The sequence below is a fragment of the Coturnix japonica genome, chromosome 1 (assembly GCF_054131305.1).
Source record: "Coturnix japonica strain WE chromosome 1, WE-NBRP24, whole genome shotgun sequence".
NCBI classification, from domain to species: Eukaryota; Metazoa; Chordata; class Aves; order Galliformes; family Phasianidae; genus Coturnix; species Coturnix japonica.
The window spans coordinates 46912217-46935482 of NC_140663.1; the positions used below are offsets into that span (position 1 = coordinate 46912217).

A 23266-nucleotide genomic window follows, 5' to 3' on the forward strand; every position below is an offset into this window, starting at 1 on the left:
TGCACACAGCCAGGCTTCTTGCTCTGCCAACAGAATGGTTGAATGGGTTGAATGGTGAACACAGCACATGTGGGTGCTTTTAGGCCCTGCTGCTGGGGCTGCAAGGGGTACTTACAGATAGCTGCTGAATATTTGGGTGCTCTTGGCTTCTAAATGCTCTGAATTTGCTGTTTTGTCTTGTCCATTGTAACGCTGAGAAGAGAGGAAGGGGCCCCCTCTAGGCTACAGCATCCTGTGTTGCCTCTTGCATGTTCTTTTTTTTTTGTTCAAAACCTTTTATTAACAAAAGCAGTGGAGGAGAAGTAAGTTTACATGCAGTTTAATATGTCTGTCTGACACTTAAGACTGTACAGCGCTTCCAAGCGGGATGGCACAAATTATGAGAATGATCTGGTCTTAATCGTTCGCAGAGTACAGCAATCAGAAGACATGGCAGCTGCAGTGAGACCATAAAGCACCGTGCTTAGTGGTAAGCATGATTGATTCAGACCACAGCTTGCGACTGCAGGGAGCAGCTTTCTAAAAGCTGGATTTCTTCCTCTGAATGAAGTTGCAGTTAGTGCTTATTTCTGGCAGTAGTTAAAATGCTGCTTGTCACATACAACATGATACTGCAGGACTGAAAACCAGTACCTTCCAATGTCCGCTATCATTTAATCTGCTGTGAAACTTCGTGCAACCTTTGAGACTTGCCTACTCGAGTCATGTTTGTTTAAAACAAGGATTGCAGTGTCAAATGATAGCATAGTGTAAATAGTTCAGCTAAAAATAATAGTAAGTAAGGCATACATTTCTTTAGAAAATTCTTGGAGCAAAACCAAAAATATTTGGGGCCGAATGCTGTTTATTCAGATTTCTTGTTGCGGTTGTCTTTCCAGATGCGGTAATTGAGCGTAGAAGCCATGGTTAGCCAAGCTAAATATGGAACCATCAAATAAGCGGCTGTTCTGTTGATGTGATACCAGGAAGCAGTGGTAGCTGCTGCTGTACCAGTTGTGAGCAGGAGAGTCACCAGCCCCTAAAACACAGGAAGGTGGTTAGTGTCCTTTTCCTCGTTGCGTTCTCTTTAACTAGATGGTATTTGTATGGCTCTTTCCACTTAGCACTGACACTGTGCAGCTCCCTCTGTGAGCTGACTTCTGAGGACATTGCTGAGCTAGGGGTTGACCTGACTGATACAAAGGTACAGCAGTCAGAAGGGAAGGGCGCTGCAGCTGGGAGCAGACAAAATCCTTCTCATCCATACTCCTCCATTTTTCCTTTTATTCACCTCTTGTTAGCAGAAATAGTCCCTTAGCCACATAAACTCACTCAGTGTCTTTCTGCTGTTGATGCTGCCCACAGAGATGCGGTGTGGTTGAATTAATTACGGGTTGCAAAGAGTTCTGCTATTAAAACATAGCTCTTACTTAGGGAACCAGGCAAATCAATTTCTAATACTGGTTTTTAAGGTGAGCTGTTGTTCTTCAGCATGCAGAAAGCTGGTCTTGTCTAAACCAGATGCTGATGATGTGACTAATGATAAGCTTCTAATCACCACTGTTTGCCAAAGAGATACCAAGGAATTTTACTAAGGCATAAATGTTTACATTTTGTAGTCACAGAAGACTCTTATCAAAGGGTGTCAGAAAGAGCTACTGGTAATCTAAACATTTAAGGGTGTTGTAAATTCTCACAGGTGGCTGCTGGCAGGCAGTAAGAATGGCAGCAAACTTCTGCAAGCCATCTTCTGTACTGATAATACAAATCAGGTTCAGTTTCAGAGAGAATCATGATGCACGTTTTAGCCTCATCACCTTGCAAATGACTTCAAAAGCATATGCTGAAGAAACAAACTTACTCACCCATCCCATTTTGTGAGCTCCAAAAAATATGGGAGTCCATGCCCAGTTTAATGCCAGCTGCCCTGCATACAAGCCCAGAGGAACCACCGCCTTCTCACTGAAGCCCCCCAGTTCCTTCCATACCAGGTAGGAGCTGTATCTGAAGAAAGCGAATGCAAGGTATAATCCTGTATGTCTGTTAGAAAGCAGCCGTGTTTTCTTAAACAAATTAAATCTCTTCAGTGTCAGAGTCTAAATTCACTTGGAAATGTCCTGGTGCTACTTGACAGGATGGCTGACTGTGAAGGGTTGCTTATCTGCTGCAGACAGCAAGATGGAGAGAAATATTCCCTGTTCTGCCAGAGTTCTCATTTCTAGGTGCAGAAAAGCAGATAACTTACTGCATTTCAGTCTTAATGGAGTAGTAGAAGTGGAAGCAAGTCAAAGACTTTTGAAGGCAAGAGGTAAGAGAGGAAAAAGATTTACCTTTGAACTGAAAGAGATCAATTAGAAAAGGGAGTACTCATCACCCAAGACTCTTTTTTGTCCGTTTGACTTTTCCATTAGACATACCAATGCAGCTGACTACACAGTCATTCCAAGAGTCCCACAGACCAAATGCCAACAATCGGAATTACACCCCCCGTTTTAGAATTAGTAACTGTATACAGATTCCATCTTCTCACAGGAGTCTGCTAGGCGTGTGAGCTGCACTGTGCACTTGGTGAATAGCAGGGGGCTCAAATGTATTTCTGTGGTAGTGAACTTCTAAGTTGTTGCAGCCTACATATCTCAGTCACATGGGGAGGATTTCTTTTTGTCTCGGATGCAGACAGTGACTCAGGCTTGCTTCGTGACCACATCTTTCTTAAAGACTAAACAAGGCAACTTTAGGAGCTTTTTAAACTTTGCTTTTAATTATTTATTGCTTTTAATATTCTCAGATTCTATACGAATGAAAAGTCTTAACCATTGCAAGGGATGTGTGTGCATGGCAAGTTATGGAAGCAAACACCTGATGATAAAGACATTTTCAGTCAGCTGAAATGTAGTATGCTCTATGTAGTAGAGCTCTATGTAATGTGTAGCTGAAACCACTTACCTCAGAACGTATTGCCTGCTTTTGGTATTACCAAAGCAAGTGATTGTAAAAAGATTTAATGTGATGTCCAGATTTATTATGAGAATTCAAGAAACGAGTTTACAGATCATACAGTCAGCTTGAAGGAAGCCCCCTCAGCCCCTTTCTCTCTGAGAAAAGGCATTTTTCTCAACGGACAGCAACCCAAATTCTAACTCAGAACACACAAGAGCAATTAAATAAATATACACATGTACCCTGTAAGAAGAGGAAAGAAGAAAGAATACAGACAGAAAAGAGCATGTGAATCTGTAAAAATGACAAAGCCTTTATTTCCAGAAAAGTAAACCAAAGTGAGAGAATGTTAAATTGGTTTTCTTACACGTTCAGGTATGTTTTCAGATATTGGATCATTGCTGTATTTTGCAATAGGAGTTGTAGTATTTAAGTTAACCTGCAGGATAACGACATAATGCTGGGAAAGAACGCGTCTCTCTTATTTAACTGCTTTAAAATACTTGGCAGCACAGCAATTACTGTCAGAAGAACAGGGAATCATGAGGCCAAGTACCATTCACACAGGTACCCGAGGAGACAGCAGAGGGTTTCAGAGCTCTAGAGAAGAAATCCTGGAGCCGCCTCATTTCACTGCTGCCAGTTTGGCAGGTCTTCCCCTCCGACCGAATAAGGAAAGCAGATGAATGGCAGCTTTTCCAACTGCTGCTTTTGAAGTGGACAGTTCTACATACAAAGTGTGGCCACACGCAGCTCCCCGAAATGTGCTGTTACCTGCTAGACAGGCAGCTCAGCACAGTTTCTTGCAGACATACAAGCCACGAAAATAGAATAATAGTTTTCTAGTCTAGCATTGTATAATGAGCAACCTGGAGATCACGTAAGTGTATTGATAGGATGTGAAAAACATACCCCATAGATGTATAGAGGGCTCCCCAAACTGGAGCAAACACACAGTTAGGGGGACACCAGGATGGCTTCTGCAGAGATTCATACCACACTGGGATTTCCTTTCTGGTTATCTTGCTTCCTAAAACTCCTCCTGCATGGGGCAGGAGTGTGAAGCCAACAGCTGAGGCCCAGGCTGGTACCACTTCCATTGAGACTGAATCTGAAACAAACCCAAACATGCAGATCAGCAGAGTCATTTTAAAAGGAAACAACTATTCCATATTTTCAAGGCAGATTTTAAAAGTATACGCATGTAGGATCTGGTCACAGCCTACTCCTGTCATTCACTGCAGCTGAAATTAATGGATCACGCATTGGCTTCACTGGACAATACTCACCTGCATATAGGAAGCTGTCATTTACTTTCTGGCTTTTATGAGCTTTCACTTCCTTCTCAGCTTTTTGCAGTAAGGGTACTGAGTTTTACCTACATCAATATTCTCATTTGGGTATACCAGAGGAATTAATGCAGTTTGATAGAAACTTGCATGTCTGTATTTAGTAAAAGCTCCATTCGCTCACTGAGTGGTGCACTCAGGAATAATGCAGTGTGTGCTTGCCTGCGCTCAAGCAAAATAGATCTATACATTGTGTTGTGTTTTTAGCCTTGGAGGGTGCCCAGTGAGTGGTGAGATGGATGTGGTAAGTAGCAAATGCTTGTCAAACTGTCACAAAATAAAACACTGTGGAGGGTGATGATCTCAGTGGGTAGGTGGAGAATGTACCGCTGGCTTCTTCCTAAAGCAGGCAATCAGCTGTAGCCATCATAGCTACCATACCCATACAGTGTGCAGGATTAAAACTGCCTGTGGAAGTAACACAAAGTGACGCCTCACCCTGGTAGTTGAGCTGCTTGAGTTTGGCTGTGGACACCAATAAAAAGAGTAAGGAAGTAAGCAGGGAAAAAACTTGGTTGCCATTTTTCTGGCCAAAAGTTAATTGCTACAAAAGATCAGTGTTTAGGGTGCTAAAACGCAAATAGATGAGAGGTATGATAAGAAGGGCAGAACCAAAACACACTTTTTCAAATACACCCAATTCCTGTTAACCTGTTAGGCGGGCAGCAGGAAGGAATCACAAAAGACACTGCAGGAGGGAGTGGGAGCCCTAGCCTGTGGAAACCCCAGGAGAGAGCTGTAGAGCAGGCAGTACTCAGAGATATGCCAAAGGAGGGTGTCCTCTTGGTGTGGCACTTTGTCTGGGCCTGCTTGTGAAGGTTTTGTTGGTACAGCTGTGTCTGATGCAATGAGGAGACAAGCAATGAAGCAGAGTAAATCCACTGGTAGCAGATGTGCTTAAGAGTAGGATGCTGCACTGATGGCATTAACTGTCAGCTCAGCTGACACCCTGAGTTTTTAATGTAGGGAACAGGTGGGAGCCAGGCCAGCCAGGGACATCTCCTGCACAATGGTCTTGCTCCGCCCAGCAGATGTGATGAAGATTAATTTAATTTTGGTAGTTGGGACCACAAGGCTGTGTAGGATAGTAAACATTTCAGGTGGTAGGTGCAAAGCAGAGATCTACAGGCAGAGCAGCATAGACGGATGGGAGAAGCACACAGGGCAGGGAAATCTGTAAGGAGTTAACAAAAAGGGCCATGTAGGCGGTGGGGCTGCCTCAGGGGAGAGCTGTAGGAGGGGAAAGAGTGGGAGCGCACAAAAATGACAGCAAACAAAGCAGTAAAGCTGTCAAAACCAAACGGAAGGGTGAAGTGGTGCAAGGCAAAAGACAAGCAGTGCCAAATGCAGAACTGAGCTAGGGAGGATTGGGGATGGAGAACAATGCACTAGGTTGCTGGAGCTGCACTGGGTCTTGGGTGGAGGATGGACTACAAGGAAGGGAGGAAAAGATCCGCATAGCTCTGTGCTGTGGTCACCGCTGCACTTCCTGCCCTGTGTCCTTCCTGCTGCTTTACCACAAAGTTTCTTATATGGAGTAAAGGAGTTAAGGCATTCTCCCACATCTTGGTCTTCTGTGGTTGTCCTCAGATGGTAATTCCCAAAGGTTGTGTTAGAAGCTGAAAGCTCAGTTCTCACCAGTCGTTACACTATTGACCACATTGTGAATAAGAAGAGCATACCGTGGCTTAGTTCTGGACAAACACCTCAAGGTGCTGGTCAGCTCTGCTGCCCCAGCACACTGATCCGATGCCAGCAGGTTTCCCAAAGGGATAAGTGAGGACCTCAGAGGCTTTATACTTTGGCCACAGAAGCATCAGGGCAGCTTCCTGCAGGTATCAAGCTGCTGGGCTGTGTCAGGCATTGTTCCTTCTGTCAGCTTCTCCCCAGGGAGGAAAGGCCCGATGTGGTTTGCAGGCTGAAATTGCTGAATGCCAATAAACTGGAAACACTGCTCTGCTGCAGTCAGTGACTTAATGAAGAAGCTGCAGACCTGTTCCTCCATGTCGGAGGAAACACTAACAAGAGAAGAAATCAGGAGGGCAAACAAAAACGGGGAAGGTACAAAGCATAGAAACAGGGCAAGCAGGGCAAGTACCACTGTGCTTGAACAGCAGATGGGAAGATTCAGAAGCAAAGAGACGGAATGTACTGGTTTGAATTGAATGTCGGTGTCCTGTTCTTTTGTCTGTTGTTATTACTAACCACGTACTGTGTTTCCCAACAGCATTTCTCAGGAATTGCCAGCATTGCAAAACACTTCCCTGTATCACACAATTGCAGTGTGCCAGAGGGTCGGTCTGGTAGCACCCAGCTGTCTACCAGCAGTGGAGTTCTGTATTTAACTCCCCAGAAACTAAGCTCCAGCATCAACTGCCCATATAAAGCAACAGCTAACTCATGGAGCCACTCTGGCTAACTCTGGAAGAAGCTGTGTCCGTCTTTGGTTACTCAGCGCAGGTTTTCAGTGATCAAACAGCGGAGATGTGCTGGATCCAAATAAAGAAGCTGGGACTGGAATGGCAAAGGATCAGCAGCAGTGGCAGGCGCTTTTGACAGAAGGTGCAGTGTGTAAAACCACAATGCAAGGTGACAGAGGAGAAAACACATTGAAGGGGGCTACGTGATGCAATCTGATCTCAGAAAAGCTTGTGCTAATACAGTTTCACCTCCAACCTTTCACCACACAGCTTGCAGCCCAGTCCCAAATGTGCAATGCAGCAATAAGTCTGTGCTGTGTGTGGCATGCCTAGGAAACCTCTGAGAGTAATGGAGTCAAAGGGTTCATAAAGCATTATCAGCCCTGCCTTCGTTTCAATGTAGCTTGCTACCCACCTTTGTTGGAAATAAGCTTGATGCTCACAGATTTAGGCCTGAAAACCATCTAAGTTTTTATGATTAGCTATGATAAGACAACTAAGATGATTATTATTATTACTTTACATTAATGATGCTGTTATTGTTTATAACTGCAGTTACTCATTTAGAATTACATACTGCAACCACCTGATGTTTGCAGGAACTCACTGGGGCCAAAAGCAGGTTCCCAGCCACCCCACACCAGCTGAGATGGTAGGGAAGAACAGCCATGCAAACCTGATCCTTCACCCACTTGTGGGATCCTTCAACCACTTGTGCCCCATGCTCACAGATGTGCAGGTTCTGCACTTGGAAACATCCAGACTGTGAAACAGACAGCTTTCCTTCACTGTTTTGCTTGGGGCACATCCTGACTTCAAAGCACATGCAGACACCTGAAGTTACCTAGCGATAACTTATCTGGCACAGATATGCTAGCACAGCCCCTCCACCTGCATCCATTACACAACCTGCTCTGCTTTCCCAGTCTGGTCCCAGCTCCACTGCAGGGAGAGCTGGTTATACAGTACTTTTGCATACTGATTTGCATACTGAAGAAACCATGCTGTCTGTGGATGGTATCTGCAGCATGCAGACATTTTGATCTCTGCTGCTAAACCACCACAGCTGGAGATCTTTACTCCCTCAACACACTTCATAGAAGCTTATTTCTGTTCCTTCCCTTCACCTCTGCCCTGTGATGTCTTCTTTATCATCCTGCCCATTTTCTGCTTAGTCCTAATCTGGCTGCAGCAGGCCAGTTTGCTTTACCAGTGTTAAAATACTGCTTCTGGCTATTCAAAGCTGACCTGTCTGGCGATAGTTCCAGCTCTGTAATGCACCAGGAGAAATAAAGAGGAAAATTAGCGATACTACAGCTTGCCGCCTTCTGTCTCTTTGCAAGTTGCTTCCCTGTGATGGCTCAATGTACAGAAAGTGAAGCGGAAGCTTTCCATGTCCTCTCCTTTGTCTGGAAAAAGTTGTGTACAAGAAAGAACAGGGTGTGGAGAACAACGTGTACTGCAATAGATGAGCCAACATGCCTCAGGCTGGTGAAGAAGGACCCAGAGCTGCTAAAGGCCCTTCAGAGTGAAGGAGCAGCTCTCTGAGAGCCAGGTGGGTGCCTCCCCCTATCCAGCCCAAGAGCTGCCAGAGAGCAGGAACAGAGGAGGGCAGCTGCTTCCATTGCAGTGCTATATCCTTGCTCTGATAAACCTCTGACTAATCCCCTTAAGTAACTTTGTGCTGGCTTTCCAATCACATGGCGCTTAAGTTACAGCTATTGCATTAACAGTGCTGAGGAAAATCTCTCAGTGGGGCCAAGTTACCCACACAGCTCTGGAGTTGTGGTCCTGGGCACGTTGAGGCAGACAAAGCAGCAGAAGTTGGGAGTGAGGCCCACCAGGATAGATACTTGCCCTCTGTAATGTATTATTTTGAGGGCAGTACATTTCTACGCAGGTCTGAAAGGCAGCAGGCACATCCTCAGTGGGAAAAGGCTCCACATCACATAGCTGCCCAAAGGATTAAGGGGTGCACGCTTGATGGATGGCGATAAACCTCTTAGGTCTGCTGTGGCTTTAGCTGCTGGGAAACCATGGCACTGAAGACAAAGTTTTGTCACAGCACGTGGTACAGAACTTTGCTGCCTCAAAGCACTCTTATCCTTTCCAGATGGCAAAGCCATGATGCGCTGAAACAATCTGACCCACACACTGAGAGGCAGCCCTGCCCGCTGGGACAGGATCCACCTGGCTGACAATTTGCCATTCACTGCTCAATCTCTTCTAACTTTCCCCACGTACATTTGTATAAGATCCTCTAAACAGGCTGTATTTAGAGACAAAGCACCTTTTAGATAATCTTCCTTTGCCACTGCTTCTCAATCGTCATCCGTGTATGTAATAAACACAGATATTTCCCATGTAGATGCTGTGCAGGCCTGGGAGTTCTTCAGACAGAGCGGGGTGTGAGAGAACCCCTTCAAGGCCTGCCTCCATAGCGGAGGGCTGTTGGCGGCCCACAGCTAAGCCCCAGTCACTGTGCAACGCGGCCAGCGCCCTTCGTGCGGAACCAAAGGGAGAGCGGTGCTTCTGTGCGGGCTCAGCAGCTGGGGGCTCCCCAGGAGCAGGACGGGCCCCTCTGTACCACAGCTGCTTGCTGACGGGCCCGCAGCCCCAACAACCGAGGAAACCGAGAGAGCGGTGCAGCACAGAGATAGAAAAGCGAGCCAAGTCGTCCCTATCAGGAAGACAACAGCACTCAGCACAGCTCGGGTCTGTTCCTCTCCGCCCAGCTAAGCAGCACGGCGTCGCGGAGCCGCCCGCCCAACCTGAGGCGCTGAGTGGTACCATTTCATAACCTTCAGCCACTCAAAATGACGGCACGACTACAACTGAGCCGTGGCACGTCTCGCTATCTGTGAAGTAACCCCGCCGCTGGGCGTTCAAATACTGAGCACCTCGTTTTGTTCCACAGCCACCACCTGCAAATCTAAAGAGAAAAAAGCCCAGTCCCTCCCGGCGCCCATGAAGAAACTTCCCATTAGGAGTCGTCGTACCATTCTGGCTCCCAGCACCGCGGCACGCGAGCCTCCCCGCCTCCCCCACCCCCCCGCCTCCCCCACCCCCCCGCCTCCCCCACCCCCTGCCGGGGCCAGGAGCGGCTCAACCTCAGCTCCCGCCACGGCCAGGGCTCGCATCCCCCCTCACCTCTGCTCTGCTCCGCTCCGCTCTCGCGCCGCCACCGCCGCCTCTGCAACGAGGGCCCACCCGCTAGCGGGGCCCGCCCCGAGGAGGGGCCGCGGAACGGCGCGGCGCAGGTCGAGCAGTGGGCGGCGGGGCCGCTCGGTTCCCGGGGCAACGCGGGCGGTGGCCATGGGCAGCTGGGCCGCGACAACATGGCGGCTCGCTGGCTGCAGCGGGCGCGGCGTCCTGCGCGACGCAGCGCGGCGGCGGGGCAGCTCGCTCCGAGGCGGTGGGGAACGGGCGGCGAGCCTGAGCGAGCTGCTGCAGAGCTCGGTGGGGGACGAGGAGCCGGGCGAGGGAGAGGCGGCGGGGGGGAGGCGGGAGCAGCGGTCTCCGCGGGAGGGCACAGTGCTGCTGTTCCCCGGGCAGGGCAGCCAGTTCGTGGGGATGGGCCGCGGGCTGCTGCGCTACCCCGGCGTGCGGGACATGTACCGCCTGGCCGAGAAGGTGCTGGGCTACGACCTGCTTTCGCTCTGCCTGGAGGGGCCGCGGGCCGAGCTGGACCGCACCCGGCACTGCCAGCCCGCCGTGTTCGTCGCCTCCCTGGCCGCCGTAGAGAAGCTCAACCACCTGCAGCCTAAGGTAGGCGACGGCGACCGTCGGGGCCGCGACGTGGCTCCCGCCGCTCGGCTCCTACACTGGCTCCCCCCCGCGGCTCTTCCGCTGACGGCCGCGTGTGTCTGTGCAGGTGGTGGAGAGCTGCGTGGCCGCTGCCGGGTACAGCGTGGGCGAGTTCGCAGCGTTGGTGTTCGCCGGAGCCATGGACTTCGCGGAAGGTGGGTCAATTTTGCTTTCTGCTTCCGCGGTTTGCTTTGATAGGCCTAACGTCGTATTAAAAGCACCAGCCTTGGGAAGGGACTGGAGTCCATAACCGCCTGAACGCCAGCCAGCAGTGTGCCCGGGTGAACTAGAGGGCCAGTGGTGCCCTGGCTTGTATCAGAAATAGCGCTGCCAGCAGGAGCAGGGAGGGAATCATCCCCCTGTACGCAGCACTGGTGAGGCTGTACCTCAAGTACTGTGTTCAGTTTTGGGCCCCTCACTACAAGAAAGACATTGAGGCCCAGGAGCGTGTTCAAAGAAGGGCAACAAAGCTGGTTTAGGGTCTGGAGCACAAGTCTTTTGAGGAACAGCTGAGGGAGCTGGGATTGTTCAGTCTGGAGAGGGGGAGGCTCAGGGGAGACCTTATTGCTCTCTGCAACTCTGTTGCAGTGAGGTAGGGGTCGACCTGTTCTCCCAAGAAACTAGTTATAGGACACTAAGTAATTGCCTCAAGTTGCACCTACGAGGTTCAGATTGGATATTACAAAGAAATACATACCTGCAAGAGCGGTGATGCATTGGCACAGGCTGCCCAAGGAGGAGATAGAGTTACTTTCCCTGGAGGTGTTCAAGAAATGTGTAGATGTGGCACTGAGGGACGTGGTTAGTGAGCACGGTGAAATGAGTTGATGGTTGGGCTGGATGGTGGTAGTGATATTTCCAACCTTATCAGTTCTGTGATTCTCACTCCCAGCGTGAGCAAACTGCCTGTCTGCACTCACCTGTCCCCTTCTCCCCTCAGCACTCTGTGCTGTGAAGGTGCGTGCTGAGGCCATGCAGGCGGCAGCGGAGGCCGTCCCCAGTGGGATGCTGTCAGTCATCGGCAGACGAGAGGCCAACTACAAATATGCCTGCCTGGAAGCCCGTAGGCACTGCGAGTCACTGGGCATAGACAGCCCCGTGTGCGAGGTCTCCAACTACCTGTTCCCAGATAGCAGGGTCATCGCAGGGCACATACAGGTACTGCTGCAGGAGATGCACCTGATTACTTCAACTTCACGTATTAAAACTGCTCCAAAAGTAATGCCACCTATTTTATTTTGTTGGCCTGCAATGTCAGAGGTGGATGTTGGTGGTACAGCTGTAGAGGCTGAACCTTCCAGCCAATATTCTGTTACATTCTGTTGCCACGTGACAGATGGCAGTGGAGGGGCAACCTGACAAAATGGCATCTGAGATAGAATTGCATATAAAGCAGAGGGATGTCACTGAATTCACCCATGTGGAAGAAATGGCACCCACTGGCAGTCATCAGCACTTAATGAATATTTGTAGGGACCAAACAGTGGATGCGAGCACATGGTAGCAGCAGATCGTACATTTCAACAGTAGTGACAGCAACCACAGGTCACCTCCGCTGGTACAGATATTTATGAGCACAGCACGCGGGCTCTTGTTCACCACTGGCAAAAATGCATAGCTAATGGTGGGGACTATGTGGCAAAATAGTGTTTTGTAGCTGAGAATTTGCTCTATAAAATTGTCTTATTGTGCTCTTTGTTGTAGTTTCCATGGAAATAAATAGGAGGCATTACTTTCAGAACAACCTATGTATTTGCTTTGTGGGGTTGTTATTTTTTCCCCCAGTGTGTGCTTGGTGGTTGGGTAGGAGAGGAGTGGCTCTACTGCTCTGGACCTGGAGAGGCCATTCTGGCGGACATGGAATTCTGTTGTGTCAGGCAGTGACTGTTCTGTCTTTTTCTTATAGGCTTTGGAGTTTTTGCAGGAGAACGCCTCAAAATTCTACTTCACACGTACCAAAATGCTTCCAGTCAGCGGTGCCTTCCACACACGGCTGATGGAACCAGCAGTAGAGCCTCTGGCTGAGGTCCTGAAATCCATTGAAATTCAAAAACCACTGATTTGTGTCTATTCCAATGTTGACAGCAAAAAGTACATGCACTCAAAGCACATCCAGAAACTGCTGGTGAAGCAGCTCGTCTCACCCGTGCTGTGGGAGCAGACTATGCATTCCATTTACCAGAGGAAGCAGGGAATGGAATTTCCATACACATATGAGGTGGGTCCCGGTAAACAGCTGGGAGCAGTTCTCCGAAAGTGTAATCTGAAGGCCTGGAGGCAGTACAGCCACGTGGGTGTCACAGAGGAAGAAGAAGCGGCGGAAACATAAACAGCTTTTAGAGAAGAATCCATGCGACTTGTGCTTTCCGCAGTGTACAAATGTCAGGCTCCTGAAAGGGGAAGTGTGAGACACCGATGGCTCTTCACAGCAAGAGGAGCACCACGCGTCACCACGGGAGATGTTCTTCACTGTGTGCCTTGGGTGTGGAGTGGGAGCTCAGCTCTCCCACCTGCACCAGGACTGCAGCTGTCAATAAATGCACCAAGCAGCTTTCTTCTTGGCCCGCATCCTGCACGCAGTGTCCTTGCTCTTTTTTTTTCCTTTATGTATTTTGAATTAGTGTGAGAGGTGGGTGTGCGTACTCAAATTACTGCCAGCAGTAGCACTGTCCGTGCAGGATGTGCCTCCTGGATTGCACTGTGCTGTCTGATGCAGGCCTGATGATGCCCCGCTGAGGTATGGGGCTCCTTTAGGTGACTCCATCCCCATGCAACCACTCAGTGCAGGGGTGCTCCCATGCACTAAGCTGCCTGCTGTGATGTTTGCCTCCAGCAAATCCTTTTGTTTCTCTGTTGCCACCTAGCCATCAAATAAGGCAAAATATGTGGATTTGGGTTGGTTTTGGTGGTTTTTTTTGGCAGAAGGGATATGTTTTTCCTAAGGTTTAAGCTAGCGGTAAACGATAGAAGTGTTCTTGTTTTTTTAGATGCTTCAGAGCATGTAATTGCTGGCAGGTAGTTCCCATGTGGAAGGAGGCTGTTTTATACGTAGCCGCTCATTGTCACACCAATGCTGGGTTACCTTGTAAGTCCCTGGCAGGGCTCAGAGTCAGAGCTGCTGCTGCATCCTGGCTGTGTGTAGTGTAGGGCTGGCCAACCACTGGCTCACCAGCAGGATTACAGGCTCCTTATGCTGTTCTGGAACTTGTGACAATTACAGGATGCTCAGGAAGTCAGATGAGCTTTGCTGTTTGTCTGGGAGAAGTGCTTAAAGCTCTAAGGAAAATCAGAAAGCAGCCATTTGTTATGGAATTGTGTACAAAAGTGCAGGCAAAGGCTGTGCTGTGGGTGCACAGCTGAGCAGTAGCTTTGGCTGATCTTTGATCTTGCTGTCTTTTTAGTTGTGGAATTTTGTTAGTATAGTGTTAAGTAGATATGTAGGAAAAGTAAATAGGGTAGTGCTGAAATGACCATACGCACCTTCATTAATTGATTAGGAACTGCAGAATAAATTCCAGTTACAGTATGAATTGGTTCATTAGTTCATGTTTCTGAAAAGCTCTGTCCTTAGCTGTGGTCATTCAGCGGGGCGTCACTGAGCTGTTCTGTGAGCTGATGAAGTGGGCAGCCGCCCCACCTGCCTGCACAAATCCCAGTTTGGCACGTGGCAGCATTACCTACCAGCAGAATGCAGGATTGTCTGCTTTGTTATTGAGCTATTGCAGACTGCCAAATGTCAGGGTTACTGGGACAAAAGTGATGTCAGTGAAGTCTTATGTCAGAGGGGATGTGTTACTTAGTCAGTGAAGCATGGCAAACTCAGCAGTTGGTAGTTGGAATATTTCAGATAAATCTCAATCCTAAACACCTAACGATGAGCTGTGTTAGAAGTGTCTGATTCCGTCTTGTAAGACCCAAAGCAGCTTGTGTAATAGTTGAAACTCTATATGGCATACTGGTGCCACTGAGTTGGGTTTTCATATAGTGCATGATGGTTTCCAGACTTTTTTAAAGTAACATACTGGGGGTAATTTTCCAGACCTGTATTCTGTTTATACTGTGCTTGCCATATATCTGTATATATATATGTGTGTGTGTGTGTATACATATAATCAGCATGTTTTGCATGGAATAAAAGTTCTTTGGGAGAAACATGATAGAACCTCTGTCTGCAGGAACAGTGTGTTAAGTGACCCCCTGCCATCATGAAATGCAGAATGCTGAAGCAACATCTGGGCCCTGGGAGCCTTGTGTTCTCATCAGCCTTGCTGGGGGCAGAAACAGCTGCTGCCGCCGCATACAGTTCTATGCTTTTCTCCATGCACGTTCACACACAGCAGCATACCTTGGTATTGAGGACATGTTCCATACAAGCTGAGTGGGCTGGAAATGCCCCAGTATCTTCATGCAGTGCCTGGTGACACAAAGTCATGCTTTGCATAGCTATGAAGGAGCAGGAGGGCATCTCGTGTCATAAAACCCATCTGCACAAGGTGGAGGATAGTGCGTGGACTGGCAAAGGGTCCTAATTATATAACAGCTCTTATTGCTCTTATTGGCATTCTTTTGATATGCTTGCTGATCTACCCCTTCTCCTGGGGGCTGAAAGTTTTATGATGTAAAAAGCCAGTGCAGCTCGTGCACCTAGGAGCGAGCAGAAACAGGATGTGAAAAAAAGTCAAGTGCCGTAAACTCTGTCACATGAGGAAGTGCGCTGTTTAAAACAATAAATGAAACGCGGGTCTCCTGAGTCACAGTGCAGAGCCGTAAGCAGGATGCCATATGTGAGGCAGCCTGGCCACTCCCATTCATGGAGCATCCCTGCTGATGCTCGGTGCAGGGTCTGTTTGCATTGTGTTTCTCTCTTATCAGTGTGGTTACATTTCCTGCTCCCCACTGCTGTGTTTTGTTCTGTCCACACCAGGTGCTGAACCTTCCTCTGGGATTCAGAGTGTTAAAATACTGCAGACCCCAAGAGTGACAAAATGCAGTCATTGCTGGCAGCAGTCAGATGGCAGTGGCAGTGCAGCGGCCTCCTGTATGTCACCACTTCCCGGTGTGTAGAGATTCTCTAGAAATACAGAGTTGTTTGGTGCTGTTGAAGTGACTCAGCCAAGAATCACCTTATTGGCAGTTGGTAGATTTGTTACCTTGCTGAGGTGGTTTATTAGACACTCCTTATAGGAACTTTTACCCTTCAGTAGATAATAACCATAATTATGCCTCTAATATGGAGTTAAACGGAACAGTGAAATCATCGATGACGTTTTGGTCTGGTTTTTGGCTGTATGAACAGATCCATTTGCCACCTTCTGGCCTGGGTCAGACCGTGATTCCAATCACGTCCTGCGTGCTATGCTGGAAGGTGCCCAGTGTGCCTGCTGCCGAAAGGCAGATCAGCCTGCAGCACTGTGACAGAAAAGGGACATATTTTTGGAGAGGCTCCAGTGTCCGTGCTGCTGCTTGAATGCTTAGAGCTATACTGGGGCCACTGCCCTTCAAGTACCTTGGTTGGTGTTGGGTTTTTTTTTGTTTTTTTTTTTTTTTCTCTGCATTTCAAGTCAGGTGAAGATATTTAAAAGTCTTCTAACAAAACACTGGATGAAAGATTTGAGTTTAACCTTTTTTTCTCCTTTTCCCTGCAGAAAAGCTGTGTGAGGTGGAAGTCTAGGAGCACAGTACCGCTCACACAGGAAACGCACTCCTCACCCCTCTTAAACTGTCCTGGATTGGGATTTACTTTCAGGAGGAAGAAAATGTTTCCAATCCCTAGTCTGATTTAGAGCTGGGGCTCAAATTTGAAGCTCTCAGCTGAGGCCAGTAAGTACTGCACCTCCTTGTTGCAGAAGCACCCTAGCAGTAGCAGCAGCGGTCACCTGACAAGACAGGAAGCAGGTAACCCCTCTTGTGAGGGGAATGCCCAAACCACAGAGACACGCTTTCATTTTCTTTCTGTCTGCATCTGCATGTAGTGAAAAGCAGCACACAGGTAGGCAGGGTAATATGGGGTGGCTGTGGTTTGCCCTTGAGATGACAGATGTGTCCATCTGCCACTTGGGGTGGCTGGGGCTGACATCTGCCCCGCCGCCATTTTGCAAGTTCTCTCCAGTTGGCCGTTTCCCACTAACCACATGGCTTCTAAGAAGATGAATCATCCAAACACAAAACCAAGGCCCTCCTCAAATTCAATCCAATTCTTGTTTTCCTGGACAACAGCAGAATTTCACTTTGTAAAGCAGAAGAATGTAAGATCAGTCATTTCATTTTTGAAACATTCTGGAAAAGTAATGGGTTGAACTGGGCAGCCCTTGAGTGCCAGTCCAATCAGCGTGATTGGTAGCACACCATCCAAACAGCCCTTCTTCCAACAGACCATAACTCCACGTGCTTATTTTACTACACAGTCAACTAAAGCCCATCCTGTAGTGTTAGATAAACAAGACAAGGAATTCTGTCATTAATATGTCTTGGATTGAAGTAGATTACACCACAGAACATGTGAAGCAACTATTTAATTTTAGAAAAGTATCATGGTTTTTCTCCCTGATATTGCTTTTACAGTGTCTTAAGTTTTAAGGATGACCAGCATGCCTTCTGTCTCCCCCACAGCCGGGATCTTTTCAAGAAACTCCATGATATGAAATAGACGCTTTACATTGCATTAGAACAAACGAAAAAGGGGACAGAAATAGACTTTTGTAACCTGGCCTCACACTTCAAAACTAGCAAGTCAGGCAGTTATCCAGCAACAACCTCATAATTTTAAACACTTTTCTCTTTAAAAAAGGTATGAAATAGCAGTGACCCAGCACTAGCCTAGGTTTTAAATATAAAAGCGATTTTTATCAGTGTAAATTTGAAAAACAAACCAGCTGCCACCACCTGGGTGTTAACTATATTGGTCAGAGTCCAGCAATGACCTCCTATGGTAATTCTGTGTTAATTTTGCAGTCCGTGGCTTATGGCCCACCAAAATGCGACAGCAAGCAGAGCTGCAAGCACCAGCTTCTGGCAGACACACCTGAAAGGAAGCCGGCACACCTGTGGGAGGAAAAGGGAGGCCATTAGGAACGAGAATGAGCAAAGAGCTGGTGCAGGAAAGCGAGGGCAAGAGGAGTGCTGAACTGAAAGCATCACCCCTTCCTCTGCAGGAATAAGCAATGGGGTCTAGTCTTACCCAAACTCTAAAAGGTCCTCATCTCTTCTCCAAAACATAATACAACACAGATTATACAAGGCCTACCTATCTCATCCAGAATGTACCCTCACAGCTTTTTATAGCAAGGAGATTCCTGTCTGCATGGAGCCCCAGTGATGTCAGTGACACTTTGGCACCTGTTTGAGTGTTTGCAAGTGTTCAGCTCCCTTGGTTTGTGAACAAGACATTTGCTGGGGAGTTTGCTTTATTCCCTGGCATTTAGGAGTTTCTGAGCAGAAAGGTGGGAGAAAAGGGAGAGAGCGTACCCAGCTTCCATAGCCAGTGATCCTCTTTGTCCAGTTATTGTTCAAAACGTTTCCAAAGCTTCTTGTAACACTTTTAATAATATTCCATGTCTGGAAAACACTGATAGCAACCCTGATGATTTAGAAAACACCACAAACAAAAACAGAAAACAAACCATGGAGACGATAGTAGTTTTACTCTCAGGATTGCCAAAACAACAAAGTGTAGGAAACTACAAAAAGAAGCCTAAAACATATTCCTTCTTGGAAGTCTAAAGAGCATCCTATGCATGTGTATTTCATAGAATCAATAAGGTTGGAAAAGATCTCTATCGTCTAGCCCAACACCCACCACCACCATGCCCATTAAACCACATCCCTCACTGCTGTATGTTTCTTGAACACCACCAGGGACTGTGACTCCACCACTTCCCTGGGCAGCCTGTTCCAATGCTTGATCCAAGCAGCTCCAGGCCATTTCTTTAAACTTTTAGGAAGACCTGGTGACTCAGCAGCATTTTAAAAGCTAAACAGGCAATTTGAATTAAGGACTGTTCACCACTGTGATGCAAAGCAATGCACAGCTGATTTCCCAGCCAGCAGCTCTGTGCCTGTGCTCTCATTTCCATCATGGAGCAGCACAACCCAGTGAGATGTCTGAGGAAGCACGGTGCAGTGCACCCCACAGTATCCCCATGCAGCACAGTTCAAGGTAACTGAGGCTGTGCTCAGGAACACAGCTGTGACTGGGCTGCATTCTCTTGAAGTCTGCAATAACCAACTCTTGTTTGGAACTGGGACATTACTATGTTAATTACTGCGCTTCTGCAGTTAATCTGCAGTTGGTAAGTATTCATGACAACCCTGCCAGCCCTCAGCAGATGAAAGGCAGTGCAAACGAGTTGAGCCAAGTTTTATTGTATGCGAAGTGGTGATGGGTTGTTTGACATGCAGTAACACGTTAATCCCTGAAGCGCTGCGTTTGCTGGGCCTCTCCTCTCTTTGCTGTGCTTAAAGATACCATCTAACCAAGGAAAAATATGGTGCTATTGTGGAATTTTAGGTACCAAAAAACCAGTTAACTCTCTTGACTGTAAATGGTTATAGTACCTGGAAACAATTTACTTTTTAAGACTCTTGTTTGTAAAATAAGATTCATTACCTGGTTTCTTTCTCAGATTCTGTATGAAACAGGAATGATGGCAATATTTATGTTTGTTTGCTTAAACTCTGGATGCAGACACATCATTATTTATCTATCTGCCATGATTTTTTGGAAGCATTCACAGGGACAGATGTGTCAGTGAGGTAACTCACCTGCGTGCCAGGTGAAGCAGTGTGTCTTCAATCTTCCTGCTGTAGGCTCTGTTAAATTCATCCCCAATCAGTGCCAGCTGATGGCCAACCTGGATGGCTGAGCTGGAAGGATTGAGGTATCCACGTTAAAGGCACACACAGGAACATCACTTGTTCAAAAATTACTCTGCAGGTACTGGGCACAGTTGTTTCCCTAATGGATGGGCTAAGCTAGGGATGTAAATGTTACAGCTTCTTTTATTATCACTTGATTGATCAGACACCTTAAGTGCATATTTATACACGCAAGCACTATGATGTTTTCATCTGGTTTTTCATCTGATACTTTAGAATAAATCCATGATATCTAATTCCTTCATACAAGGCAATAGAATTGTTTCTAGGATTTTCTTTCCACCAAGTAAAAAAAAAAAAATCACAAAGCTTTCACTTCAGACACACCTCACATTACATAACCAATTACTTCTTTTGTCCAACAGATTTACTTCAGCACTTACCGTGGCACAGAGCAGTTCCCCAGCTAGCAAGTGATGCTGGAGTATGAACCAGCCAAAGCACAGTGTCTGTGGGGAGCTCCAGGGCAGGCGGGTCTCTACACTACAGCTGCTGTCCAGCATGAGAGGTCAGGAATTTGTGTGCATCCCCAAACTGTTTGCACTCTACTGATGAAAATTTCCAGTGTGGTAAGTATAGATTCTCTTCAGCATGCATGCTTTTTGTCGTAAGTAAAAATAATTATGTCTATATGTTTTTATGAGGTTCTTCTTTTGCGGCACAATAAGTGGGCTTACAAGTCTAATTCTATAGATCTGCTTAGATAAACTCAGGGTTGGTTTGGTTGGTTAAACAATAATAAATAAATAAACATAGAAAGGAATTTTCACAGACCTTGTGAAAGACAGCCCTGATCACTGAACTGGAAAAACGTGCAAGATTTAGGGGGGGGAAAAAAAAAAAAGGAAAAAAAAACCAAAAGAACATAAGAGTATAGCACTCTTAGTTTGATGTGAGAGGCGCCTAGAGAACTATGTAAAAGCAGCCCCCTCAGCTGCTTGTTCTAACAGGTGGGTCTCTAATGAAGAGCCACATCTGTGTCCCTGGGCAGCATAGACTGTTACAGACATTTAATGCAGCATAATCTGGTGCCGTCCATGCTGAGCACTACAGGTTATCTCCGCTTGCATCAACTTTCTATATCATCCACTGTGATTCCTAGGCTTAGCCAGGAGTCTTGTGAAGGTCAGGGGGTTTGGATGTGGGTGGGGAGGACAGAAGGAGCATTCTTGTGGCGTGATACCTGATATTGAGTTCCATTTGCTCTGCAGTGTCTGGCGCTGCCAGGAGGCTGCCGTACGTCTGCTCCTCTGGTGCTCTGTCAGGGTATCTGGAGAGAAGGACGTGCCTGGGGCTCTGCTGTGCCTGGGACATGGTGCTCTGAAAAGAAGGGCCAAGCGTCAGTTCCATGGCATCTGGGAACACGAGGTTGGGTTCAGGCGGACGCGGTTCGGTGTGCGTGGCCACCCCTGCTGGGCCTGCAGCATGCTGAGGTAAGAGCTATTCTGAGAGCCCCCAAAGGAAAGTTTCAGTGAGCCAACAGATGTACCAACAGAGATTCGACTAGGCAGCCTCCTCATAATGGGTCAAAACAGCCCAGAAATTGGAAAATATAGATAAACATAGCTGGCGTAGCTAAGTATAGCTCCCAGTGGTTTCAGTTAGTGCAAAAGAACAATCCTGTGCCACTGGCAGTGAGCTGCCTAGCATTACCCCACTTCAACCCATCAGAATGCAATTCGCAACCAGCAGCCAGCATCCAGCACACCGATTAGGAGTGGCTGCTTGGCTGCTCCCCTTCTAGCAAAATAAACAACAGAACTCACTGGGTTTCAGCCCAAGTGGGCCATCATCTCCAGCATTTCCCATCCCTTGATAAGGCCTTCCTGAAAGCAAACACAGAGGCTGAGTTCACCAGTAAAGCTCAGGGCACAGCCCATGTTTCTGTAGCCTCTGGAAATGTTTTTACTGGGCTTACCCAGCCGGGTGACATCAGAGCTGTGCATTGGGGCTATTTGCATATGCACGCACAGACTGGGGCAGCCAGCACTCCTCCAGCCTGGGAATGTTTGCTTCTGTACTTTGCAGGTGAGCTCTGCTCCGCCTGCTGCCTTCAGGGCGCCCGATGAGTGACTTCAGTGACAGCCCTCTGGATGTGCATTTTTGTCTGGTGTGAGCCTGGCCTGCTGCTTTATCCTCTGCTTCCCAGCTATGTCATCACTGAGCTAGCTCCTTTTGCTTGATGGAGTAATCCTGGAATACAATGAATGGGATTTCCCCCGGGCTGGGCTCCTTTGTCCTTTTAAGCACACTCTGCAGAATAGCATCTATGTAAAATATTCTCAGAGATGGAGCTCAACCAAGCGAAGACTATCTGTCATAACACTGCTTGTAGTGGACTTATTTGCCAGCTCTATTCAATCCTGTAAACTCTGTTCTTCACGTCTTACATTCAGGTCAATTTTGAGGCCTTTATGCACCAAGAAATCCTTGATCTTCTTTCACTGTTTAGAAGAATTCTACATTTTCCATAAGGCAAAGTTATCAAATATTACAGCGAATGTGTTAGTGCATAAGTAAACACACTACCATAAGATAGCAGAAACTTGGTACTAACTAAATGAAAGTATATTTGGTTCAGCCTGTATCATTGCAAAAGCAAAGACTTCACTTACTTACATTTAACGTGACTAGAGAAAAAAATCTAAGGATTACATTGTGTTCAGTAGACATTAACATACACTGCACAGACTAGAATCTAATCTCTTGTTCCTTTTATTTATACATTGCCACACTTAGTTATTTAGCTGTTCATTTACATGTCAGTGTCAGAATCTGAACATATGTTACAGGATAGTTAAAAGGTTTGTGATGATCTTCAAAAATAACAAACATGAGTAGTTTCAGATGCTGTATCCTTTCCCTACCTTGTGTTAAATGTTTCCATTGTGTGTTGCTGTATGTCCCCCACCTCAGTCCAAGCAAAAGTCAGAAAAGGGGTTATAGAGGAACTTTCATGCACTTCCAGCACTGTACCTCATTTCCAGAAACCCAGTTCCCCATGGGACATGCTAGCTCTGAACAGAGTGCCAAGGTTCCAAACACACTACACATTGAAGCCATCTCAGTTTAAATCTGTATTCCCCTCCACTAGTACCAGCCTTTCCATTTCCAATGGAAGCACCCAGTCCAGCGGAGCTGCTGACTGTAGTTGTGCTCAACAGGTGGTCAATGGCTCCATCTTCCTTCATTTCTGGGCAAGTCTGACACAACATGTACTCTATGGAGCTGCATTACCCAGGGCAAGTCATGCTCTGGGAGCTCCATCAGAGCTCAGGCATGAGCTCCACAGGATCCTGGAAGCCCACAAACAGAAAACCTGGGAATGGCTGCATAATGTTTGAAGGATGCCAGGAATGCCAAAGTACTCTCTTTGATATCCAGAGTGCCATTTCTGTGGATGTGGCTAGCCTCAGCAGGTGGCTTAAAGAAACAGCCCAAGCATGCATCGTTTGCCTTGCAGAAGGTAAACCACCCACCCATACACTCTGATGCACAGAGCAAAAATATGGTGCTGCTATTCCTGCAGGCTGAGGTTACCAGAGGAAGATTCAGACAAATGGAAAGGTGTTCATCATGTCTTTGCAACTCAGAGCCATGAGTAGTCTTTACTAAAACAAACACTATGGATGGAATGTATTTAAAGACTGAAATAAAACCTCAAGTGTCTATGGCCTGTTTACACCAACTATTCTTAGACTTCACAACCATGCACTGTGAAAAATTCTCTAAAAAAAGGTATTCTCTTTCTTTTTTCTTTTTTTTTTTTTTTTTTTCATTTCTAGAATAGATGCTAGTTTCACATTCACAGGGCCACACAATGGAAATGTCTATATCTGTAGGAGATGAAAACTGAGTTGTGAAAGAGACCTATAATAAGTCGATGCGCTACAGAAA

The 23266-nt window shown here is 47.1% G+C and overlaps 2 protein-coding genes and 2 long non-coding RNA genes across 9 annotated transcripts in view; 3 read left to right on the plus strand and 1 right to left on the minus strand.

The window, feature by feature from the left end:
* Window positions 1-303: 303 nt before the first annotated feature.
* The window catches only part of TSPO (translocator protein), a 28441-nt gene continuing 5478 nt past the window's right edge, over window positions 304-23266 (minus strand). Inside the window, exons 2-6 of one of the 5 annotated variants that reach the window (XM_085518246.1) lie at window positions 20553-20689; window positions 19256-19357; window positions 3832-4030; window positions 1845-1983; window positions 304-1018 (exon numbers count right to left, since the gene is read on the minus strand). In XM_085518246.1, coding sequence (XP_085374372.1) covers window positions 845-1018; window positions 1845-1983; window positions 3832-4030; window positions 19256-19316 — 573 coding nt within the window. In that variant the 5' untranslated portion in view covers window positions 19317-19357; window positions 20553-20689 and the 3' untranslated portion in view covers window positions 304-844. Of the gene's footprint in view, window positions 1019-1844; window positions 1984-3831; window positions 4031-9838; window positions 9897-16992; window positions 17537-17959; window positions 18072-19255; window positions 19358-20552; window positions 20690-23266 lie in introns of those variants that run through there. The other 4 variants (XM_015869896.3, XM_032446353.2, XM_015869901.3 and 1 more) reach the window with 4 other exon arrangements.
* On the plus strand, window positions 10004-14657 carry MCAT (malonyl-CoA-acyl carrier protein transacylase). 2 transcript variants are annotated; one of them, XM_015869876.3, is made up of 4 exons: window positions 10004-10456; window positions 10563-10650; window positions 11436-11653; window positions 12402-14657. In XM_015869876.3, exons 1-4 carry the CDS (start codon window positions 10004-10006, stop codon window positions 12822-12824), a joined length of 1182 nt encoding a protein of 393 aa, XP_015725362.2. In that variant the 3' UTR covers window positions 12825-14657. The 2 variants fall into 2 exon arrangements, with proteins under 2 accessions (XP_015725362.2, XP_085374354.1); XM_085518228.1 differs by lacking the exon at window positions 11436-11653.
* On the plus strand, window positions 15416-16346 carry LOC146762397 (uncharacterized). The gene is made up of 2 exons (XR_014935237.1): window positions 15416-15551; window positions 16141-16346. It is a non-coding gene; the product is annotated as an uncharacterized LOC146762397 (long non-coding RNA).
* LOC116653793 (uncharacterized) lies at window positions 20674-23045 on the plus strand. The gene is made up of 2 exons (XR_004308250.2): window positions 20674-20802; window positions 21398-23045. It is a non-coding gene; the product is annotated as an uncharacterized LOC116653793 (long non-coding RNA).

Excerpts from the sequence above, each read along its gene's own strand:
- MCAT (XM_015869876.3), top strand. The coding sequence starts at position 10,004 with ATGGGCAGCTGGGCCGCGACAACATGGCGGCTCGCTGGCTGCAGCGGG. Across the intron at positions 10,651-11,435 it reads AGCCATGGACTTCGCGGAAG|CACTCTGTGCTGTGAAGGTG; the intron begins GTGGGTCAATTT and ends TTCTCCCCTCAG. Across the intron at positions 11,654-12,401 it reads TCATCGCAGGGCACATACAG|GCTTTGGAGTTTTTGCAGGA; the intron begins GTACTGCTGCAG and ends TTTTTCTTATAG.